The 9,912-nt window shown below is 45.5% G+C and overlaps 1 protein-coding gene across 1 annotated transcript; it reads left to right on the top strand.

Annotated features, from left to right (window-relative positions):
* The first annotated feature begins 564 nt into the window (after positions 1–564).
* On the top strand, positions 565–8,271 carry opn5 (opsin 5). Its single transcript, XM_028953304.1, has 7 exons — positions 565–697; positions 1,428–1,585; positions 3,092–3,211; positions 4,190–4,360; positions 5,820–6,154; positions 7,097–7,326; positions 7,643–8,271. The coding sequence occupies exons 2-7, from the start codon at positions 1,450–1,452 to the stop codon at positions 7,704–7,706; spliced, it is 1,056 nt and encodes a 351-aa protein (XP_028809137.1). The 5' UTR covers positions 565–697; positions 1,428–1,449; the 3' UTR covers positions 7,707–8,271.
* The last annotated feature ends 1,641 nt before the right edge of the window (positions 8,272–9,912 follow it).

Below are 9,912 nucleotides of genomic sequence, written 5' to 3'. Positions count from 1 at the left end.
TCCTGGAGTGGATCCCTGATTGCAGGACTCACAGAGAAGCATTTCATTACAGTTTCATCAAGGGATGGAAATATGCTTCAATCAGACTAATAAAATAATAACTTCATTATCGCAGCTCATTGGTCCACAAAAAAAATCCTCCTCCTCATCATCATCATCGTATTATTATTATTAATATTATTATTATACAAGAACCTTTTTTTATTTGTGTCAGACACCATTATCTAGTGTCCATCAGTGAGTACATTCTGATATGGGTTCTCTGGGACCCGGACTAACAGGACTTGTAGAACCCCCATTTTATCTCGTGTGAGACCTGGAGGTTTAACCTTCTGCTGCTGGAGAGGTGATTGGTCACGCAACCTTGGGGGAACCGTGAGCATATGAGGAGCTCAGCGCTCCAGATGCTCCTCTGCGGTTAAATGAAATGTTCCTGTGGACGGTGGAGACCCACCTCGCGGCAGGAAATGAAAAAAGATGAAATCTGCGGCCGCTTTAACGGGGTGGGCGTGGCCCCGCCGGCCGGCCGGCCGCCAATAGACGCGGCGTCCGTCCCGCGGCGCGCTTCATAACGGGACCGCGGAGTCCCGGAGCACCGAACACACGCACGACAGGACGGGCGACGCTCTGTGGACTAAAGGACGAGACGTTCCCAGAAAAAGCATGACTTACCGTAGAGGAGAAGACTCTTGAAAAGGCAAGTCTTTATTAACGTGATTATTACTCATAATTCTGCTGATAGTATTATTATTATTACTACTATTATAATTGGTTGTGCAACAGTTGCATGGTCACATGATCTAATCTTTCCATAACAGCAGCAGGGCTTCTCAGGTGAGCTGAGCGCCTGCTCTAATTGGCTAAACCCTAATCTCGCTTTGGGAGGGTTTACCAAACCACCGCCATGTTCAGAACAGGCTGCTTCCTGGAGCAACAGGCTCGCCTGAACAGACCGACATGGTTTCTGGCACTCGTCCACCAGCAAGGTCTCCTTAACGTTGCTGGACCTCCAGCAAGGTCCCATTAAAGATCCTGGTCGAAGATGGATCTAACAGAGAAGCAATCAAACTCTTCCTTGAAACATGGATCAAAGTGCTGCAGCAGATGAATTCTGCATAAAGTCCCTTCAAAGCTCCTTTCATCTCGCTTTGTCATATCCATGATAATTGTACCACATTCAAAAGCCTTTAATGCACATTATGCAGAATACGAAGTCCCACTAGGCTTTCAGGTCCTTAGGATCATCAGTAGATGCTGTAGGACCTCTTATCAGCCCAGAGCCGGCCTGTCATGCACAACGTGATGTGAAGTGAGGGGACGCGGAGCCGAACCCGACCTCCAGCCTTTCAGGACCATCTTTAACTCTGGTCCATCCGCTAATCCCATCCCGGCCTAACCGCGTTTGAATGGCGCCTTTATTTTTTTAGGAGTTCCTCCAGACTCCCGAGCATGGCTCAGGTAGACAATGAGACTTCCTTTCCTCCAGCGTGGGTCCCGCACCACCTTCTCAACCGAGGGGACGTCTTCGAGTCCAAACTCTCCAAAGAGGCCGACATAGTGGCCGGGTTCTACATCTTAATCATAGGTGAGTTTCATGCATCCTACTGTCACTCTGGACGCGGGAAACGATGCCGATTCGAACACGTGCCGTTAACCGAAGTGAAGAATCGTTATGGATTCGCATGCAATGTCAATTTTAATGTCTCACTGGCGTATTCGTGCGTTTGATCGGAGAAGCGTGACGTCATCTCCATATCTGTAGAGTTCTCATCACTCCTCCTCCCATTACCACCCAAAACTCCGCCCACCGTCCATTTTTTGTAGTTCTCCGGTGGCCGTCGCATGTTGGCGAACGTGGGAAACGTAATCCGGCATGGACACGGACGTTCCCACCAGGCGTCATGCCGGTCGGTTTGGCTGAGTCGTGGGTTTCAACATCTCCGTCCAGTTGAGGGACAAACGCAGAATCGGTGAAGCAGCGTTGATCCGGCACAGTATGGCAATTTCTTCAGAAATTTTTTTTTTGCCTTGAGGCTTCCACACGCTGCATATTGGATTCTTGTTGAGAATTCGTGGAGCACTTTGGTTTCCAGTTTTTTGTTTCCAATAACTTTTCTTTCCACGCTGAATAGAAGTGGCATATCAACATCGGAGCGAACTTGATTAACAACTTCCTTCTGAACTTTGTCCCCCATCTTACCCTTGGAAAGGTGACCAGGCGTCAGTTGATAATTTAGCATCACATGAGGAATGAAAGAGATGAATTGTTTTCTACTTGAATGTGGGTCATTCAGCCACAACTGCACCCAACATTGTGAAATTCCCATTTCATGGCAGGACCCTGCCGTGCGCTCAAGTACACTTGGAAAAATGCTGTTAGTTAAATAAAAATCCACCGACGCCAAATAAAGAATCGTGAAGCCGAATCGCTTGTAGACAACTACAGCAGCAACTAGCTACATAGCATAAGAATATCGGTATAGTACAATGTCTCGAACGAATGAAATATTATTAAATACTTCAAAACGAGGCTCGGTGGTGGGCGTGGCCTCCCTGCAACGCCTGGGCGTGCTCCTGATGCGGTGGCAGATGTTGGAATGAAGCATCCACCAACTCCAGGACAGTCTGTGGTGCAACGTGGCGTTGGCGGATGAAGTGGTCGGTGGCAGCGCCTTTACTGGGGTGGTCTTGCTAATTGCCTGTGATTTCCACCTGTTGTCGTGTGAAATTGGTTCTCAAGTGGGCAGTTTGATTTCATGGAGGTGTGATTTACTGGCTGCTGCTTAAGTGGTTCCCTTTATTTTTTTGAGCAGTGCATATAGATATAAAAATGCAATCGAGTTTTTATATCGCGCTCATGGGGTCTCCAGAGGCTTTTATTCTCCACTACGGGTCAACTGAATACAATTGTCAGTCAATTTAACACATAAATGTCTAAAACGTACGTCAGCAAGATAATAAGGTGATATAGTAATAAAAAAATAGATATATTATTTCTTTTGGCCATGTTAGAAAATTATATATTCATATTTTGAAGCATTTGCTAATCACCTTGTAAAACTATATTTTCTCCTTTGCTATATTTTTTCAGGCATCCTGTCTGCTATAGGAAATGGATATGTCATCTATATGTCCTTCAAACGGAAGACGAAGCTAAAGCCTCCAGAACTGATGACAGTCAATTTAGCCATTTTTGACTTTGGCATCTCAGGTAAGCCGTGCATCACAGGTCCATCTGGACAGGGACTATTTTACGCTGGCACGTCTTTATTTGACGATGATTAAATATCGATGATCAAGCTAACTGGTGGAACTAACTGCTTTCCGTCAGCTTTGCGAAGTTTCTCCTGTCGAAATCAGGGAAGGGCATCGGTATTAAGACCTCAGATGTTCTCTTTCGTTGGGCCTTCAGACACAAAGTCAAACAGATACTGACGTGTTGCATCATCCAGGTTTTAATGCTCAGGTTTAGTTTTTCTTTACTTTATAACGCTTTTTGACAGCTACAAACTCCTGATCTTATGTTGCTTTCTTTAAATAATTTTTTTACTTGACTTTCGTTCATTGAGGATGATGTGAAGTGAGATCAGTGCAGCTCCGTCCCTGTATGTCATTAGATCTGGACGTGCAACTTTATCATCTTTTAAGGGATGCAGTTCTGTTGCCATCTTGTGGATCGACTGGTCGATGCCGATAGAATTAAATCCCCCTTTCAGTCCTTTTGGTGCAGTTTCATGAAATAAACACATAAATGAATTAAGCAGTTTATGCTGCTTTTTTGTGCAAATCCAGCCTTGGAAATGAAGGATTAAGCGTGGAAATGTGATTTGGATTATATTTAGGATTCTGCTGTTCATGCACAGTCAGTGTCTTAATCTGATCAGCCTTCTCGGACCCGTAATGCGAACAGGATACAGTGGAATGTATGTTCAATTATGTGTGGCCGACCGCAAAAAAAATGATCAGACAGGCATGTTTACGTCAGCAGGCTGCCTGGAGGCAGGAGGCCATAAAAGCTGTTCAGTGCTCCTGCCATGTCTGTGGAAATGGATCACTTTTTCTGATCAATTACGCGTCTTTATATTCGAAATGATGAAAAGTGTTCTTGAAAGATTTGCACTCCCAACATAGCCCTTGGCATAACTAATTAGAAATGTCCAATAAATAAGGCTTGTGTTTGTGTCTTAAGTCACAGGAAAGCCATTCTTCGTGGTCTCCAGCTTCTCCCATCGATGGATATTTGGCTGGAGGGGATGCCACTTTTACGGCTGGGCCGGTTTCTTTTTCGGGTGTGGCAGCCTCATCACCATGACTGTCGTTAGTCTTGACCGCTACTTGAAGATATGCCATCTAAGTTATGGTACGTTATCTTTGGGAATAATACTGCAGTGTGAAATGATCATGGGTGGAACGTCACATGACCAGCTGTTTCCTGGAAAATGAATATAAACTTCCTCCCTGAGGCGGAGGGAAGCGGAGCAGAAAGGGATGAGACGGACGCCTGGGCGTGTCGCGACGTGACGGGGGGGTTAAATTGTCCAGAATGTGGAAGCAGGGTGTGTGAGAGCTGTCAATCGTGCCAACAGGCTCCTCCCCTTTTAAAAACATTTTTTTTTATTAAGACATCATTAAAGATCATCTTGTGATCTTTAACAAAAGGGGTCTGGGTGGGTAGTTAGTTCCTCCTCACCTACATACACAAAACCAGCAAGCAGGTTATTCCTTTCAAACCTGATATGAAATTAGTGAACTCTGTGCTATAAGAGCATCATTACATGTGCCTGTTGTAAGTGGCCTCTACCTGAACGTCCAGAGTTTTGTTGAGGCGAACATCCTTCAGTCGGCCATCAGGGTGGAAGGACAAGAAATGCTGCAGGGCGCGGGAGGATCAATGCTCATCTCAAGTCATCTGTAATTCATCTTTCACCCCGACCAAGGTTGAGATTGGGTGCCATTACCGATGGGCAGCTTTCCTTCTACAGATACGTCGCTGTTTCCAGTCGGGTCCGGCATGGTTGATTGATTTCTTTAAAGATTTGATCCCACGATCTTCAGCGAGACCCTCACAAATGGCCCAGAATCAGTATAAGAGCTCGTCACTCTGTTGCCCATTGACCTGCTGCCCATTCAAGTCACTTGTGGACCTGAATTCAATCATAAAGACTTAGACACCAACTAGATCTCCATCCAGAACCCTATAGCGTACATAGCGAACCCTCTCCAGACTGTATCGGTCCCTGATGTTGGCTCCATCCCGATCCTGAGCCCCTCCCACCCCATTTCATACACATTCTGATTAGGGGAAATGTAATACAATGTCATGTAATGACATGAGAAGATGACTGTGATTCTACTCAATCATTGGTGGATTATGAGCGAAGAACATTTACATTTACAGCATTTATCAGACGCCCTTATCCAGAGCGACTTACAATCAGTAGTTACAGGGACAGTCCCCACCTGGAGACACTCAGGGTTAAGTGTCTTGCTCAGGGACACAATGGTAGTAAGTGGGATTTGAACCTGGGTCTTCTGGTTCATAGGCAAGTGTCTTACATACTAGGCTACTACCACCTTATGAGCGAAGAAGGACAAGCTTGTTTGATATGATGGCATTTTTACAGAACGGTCTGGAAAGAACAGGGACCAGCCTACCATGGGTTTCACCTACAGAATGGATTTTATGGGAATTGAAGGTCTACTTTTGCTGGTTTTCATTTTTTAATGTCTTTGTGCCAACTGGTTTCAGTAATGAAGGTCAGCAGCTTGTCAAGCTAATGCAGTGGAGAATTAATTTTCATTTTCCTGTCTCCCATTAGCAACGTGGATTAAAAGGCATCATGCTTTCATCTGCTTGGTCTTCATTTGGCTGTATGCAACCTTCTGGGCCACCATGCCGTTGGTGGGCTGGGGTAACTATGCTCCCGAGCCGTTTGGGACCTCCTGCACCCTGGACTGGTGGTTGGCACAAGCCTCAGTGGCCGGCCAGAGTTTTGTCATGACCATCCTCATGTTCTGCCTGGTCCTCCCCACTGGCATCATTGTCTTCTCCTACGTCATGATCATCTTCAAAGTCAAGTCGTCTGCCAAGGAGGTCTCCTACTTTGACACAAGGAATAAGAACAACCACATCCTGGAGATAAAGCTGACCAAGGTTTGTATTAGTCGGTGCACTTTTGATTTATTTTGCTGCACTGTGGCATCTTTTTCCTTTTTTTATTCTCCTGGAAAGGGAGTCTTCCACGCGCCATGCTCTGGGCGATCATGCTCCTCTTAAAGCAGGCCTTTTTGAAGTCTTGGATAGTTTCCTCCGATGGGGAGATTGTTCTGTCTCCTCTGAAGGAGGTCACCGTATGAGTCTCAGTGGATTCGTTCGGATTATGTACCGACCCGGTTAAAGTTACGCAGCGTGCAATTACATTTACATTTACTGCATTTACCAGACACCCTTATCCAGAGCGACTTACAATCAGTAGTTACAGGGACAGTCCCCCCTGGAGACACTCAGGGTTAAGTGTCTTGCTCAGGGAGACAATGGTAGTAAATGGGGTTTGAACCTGGGTCTTCTGGTTCATAGGCGAGTGTGTTACCCGCCAGGCTACTACCAATTAGTGTCTAACTGAAGATACATATCAGAAGTTGGACAGTCCCGTGTTTAATATTTTACATGGCTTCAGATCAACAGAAATAAAAATTAGCTGAAAGAGATCGCAATGTCCATAAAAGTCCAGAATACTTGACCATTGTTATACCCAGCAGGTATAACAATGGTCTGGAATAAAGATCAGTTGTGCGCCTCACATTGTGCTGCTTCCCTTAACGGGACTGTCCTGAGCCGCATAAAAAGTTCGTGTCCTTTGGTCGTCAGATCACTTTTATTTACATGTGTTCATAATTTAAGTAATATCAAGTTAAATCAGACACCCAATCTTGCCAAATTCTCATCTGAAACCCTTTGCTCCAAATGTGCATTATTTTTCAGGTACCAGTAACCAGGCTCCAGTGGCTTCAATGCCGCATTCATCCATTTAATAACAGGACATATGTGATGCCCTCCGGGCCACTGATAAAGTGCATTTCTGTCACCGTCCTGCAGGTGGCAATGTTGATCTGTGCCGGTTTCCTCATCGCGTGGATCCCCTACGCCGTGGTGTCAGTGGTGTCGGCCTTCGGCGAGCCGGACACCGTCCCCATCCCCGTGTCCGTCATACCCTGCATGCTGGCCAAGTCATCGGCCATGTACAACCCCATAATATACCAGGTGATCAGCTGCCGAGGCTCCTGCTTCCAAGCCATGAAGAAGAAGAGGCACTGCAAGTCCTCCAGGTTTGTGGCGGGCGAAGATATGATCGGCACAGATAATAACAATAAAGCATCGCATGCTTTCTTCCTAACAATCAAACAGCCTCCATCAGCACGTTGCCATGGTTACATTGATTGTGTTTCTACCTTAAGGCAGCGGCATTCAAAATTGGGATTAAACTTGCCAGAAACTTCTTCTGCATTGTTAGATTTTTAATGCAAAATAATAGAATAACCATAACTAACATAACTATATGTAGCATAATATAAGTTATAAATTAATTTGATTGACAATCTCGAATGAGAGCCTAACGCTACTCCGATGTTGCATTCCGAACAGGTTTTACACCATTTCAGCCTCCATGAAGGACAGAGCAGCACAGGAGACTCACACTGAGATCTGAGGCGCTGTCACGCGACCACGCCCGTCCACCCTTCCTTCAGCATGACATCTGTGTCTTTGTAGTAACTTTGTGCAGGTCCTTGTTTAGTGTCCCCGGAGGTGAATGCGCTGGCATCATCATCGTCATATAGCACAGGACAGGGACTATTTTTATTCACTGTTATTGTAAGTTTAGTTTTTTTTTTGACATTGAGATCGCTGGTGCTTTTGTTGTCGGTGGTAAATGCACTTTTTCTTCTCGTGTTTGCACTGTTCAGTAGACCACAATGTACAGCTTCAAGCCAAGAACAACAATAAAATCAACCGCAAGTCACGTTCCACCACAATATCCCATCGGCCCTTTTCCTGCACTTTTGCACGTTATAAGAACCGAGTAGCAGCTCAGTCTGAATTGTTCACGTCTGTCATCATTTCGTGTCCTGTGTGTAACTCTCACACGTGTGTTTTCTTGAGCCGCTCTGGAAGACGTTGAAAGGGTCATTATGGACGCTTCTGAGGTTACCGCCTCCTGAAATGGCTCATCTGGGACTTCTCCACGTGTGTAACAGTTGACCTACCTCAGTTGACCTCAGTGGTAGCCACAGCCATGGTCGGAGTTATTGGTGCTCGGTAGTTAAGTTTGGAGACATATACGTTTGAAACAAATAAATTGTACACTGCTGGTTGGTGTTGTGTGTCTTTAGTCCTGTAACCAGGGTGGTAGTAGGGTTAGTGGGTAACACACTCGCCTATGAACCAGAAGACCCAGGTTCAAACCCCACTTACTACCATCGTGTCCCTGAGCAAGACACTTAACCCTGAGTGTCTCCATTTGGGGACTGTCCATGTAACTACTGGATACATTCTGTACATGTACATTATGAGGTGGACCTCCATGAATCAGACCCACAGATGCTCCACCAGAGCATCTGGTATTCCTTTTGGTAGGATCTGAGCACTATTACAGGAAGTTCGGCTTGATGTGGATGATACAGGTCAATTTGACTCATTTTCACTTTGATTAAAAAAAAAAAAAATTGTGTTTGATAAAATTGTGGTTCCTTCACTTGTTTTAGCCTGAAATTGCAGGAAATACCCGGAGGTCCACCGAGCCTTCATCCTCGGGTTCCTCAGCCAGACTCTTCATCAAGGCGCCAGCGTGCGCCGGGCCTACAGTGGAGCATTTGTCATGATCAGACTGGCAGGATAAAGGTGTGCGGAACCCCCCTCACCTGCAGGAGCTGCCGACCTCAGTGGGAGCAGGTGCAGGAGCAGGTGAAGGTCGGTTTACCGCGGTACTGCACGTTTTAAGCCAGAGGTTGCAGTTGTGCTCACTAATATCACACATCCTTCATATCTTCGGGATTTACAAAAAGCACCAGACAGAAACTACCCACCCAGACCCTTTATCAAATTAAATCCGATGGTGAACCAGTGAATGTGAATTCTTCTTTCCAATATCGAGATTATCTTGGCTCCAATAAATACCGATTAGCCTGAGTTCGGCGTGCTAAGACACTCAATGATGGCAATAAATACTGCTAATAAATGCAAGTAAGAGCAGACACAACACAAACGGCACGTCGCACAAAACCGTTTCATAGAAAAAGGCTTCTTTTTTAATCCAAATTGTTTTCATTTCCAGATAAAAAAAAAATCACATTGGCATAATATTTAGAGCTTGAACATAGCAGGCAGGTAGAAAAAGATTTTTTTACACAGAAAAATATTCGTAGCATTCAAGAAAAAAAAACCCACGCACTTCTAATGAATTCAGACCAAAACATTCCATGACGTAATTCTGTTTGCTCTGATCCTCTTTTTTTACAGTCGTTTTATTCCGCTTTTCTTTCCTGGTCGGACACGAATCAGCTTTTGCGTTGTTTATATTCCGGGTTCTGTTTAGTGTCTGCAGTTTTGAACGTACAGGAAGGGACACGCGGGACAGAGGAACCGGCGTCAAATGACAGACCTCTGGAGCCGTCAACAACTTCCTTTGCACTCACCCGACTTCACACCGTTAGCAGAAGGTGTGAAAGACACACACACACACACACACACATCCAAAAAAAGCCCACTGCAGATGTGTTACGTAACCAGGCAGCAACATCAGGCCTCGCAGGACGCGTCTCCGGGAAGAACCGGATCTTCGCTCCGAACGAGCATCACAGTCCGTTTCGGGCCCCGTCGCGGGTGCTTTGATATGGAAATTAGGGTCTCTGCCTCCG

Source organism: Denticeps clupeoides, chromosome 14 (genome assembly GCF_900700375.1).
Source record: "Denticeps clupeoides chromosome 14, fDenClu1.1, whole genome shotgun sequence".
Taxonomy (NCBI): domain Eukaryota; kingdom Metazoa; phylum Chordata; class Actinopteri; order Clupeiformes; family Denticipitidae; genus Denticeps; species Denticeps clupeoides.
The sequence above is the reverse complement of the archived record's forward strand: the minus strand, read 5'-3'. Positions and strand labels throughout refer to the sequence as shown.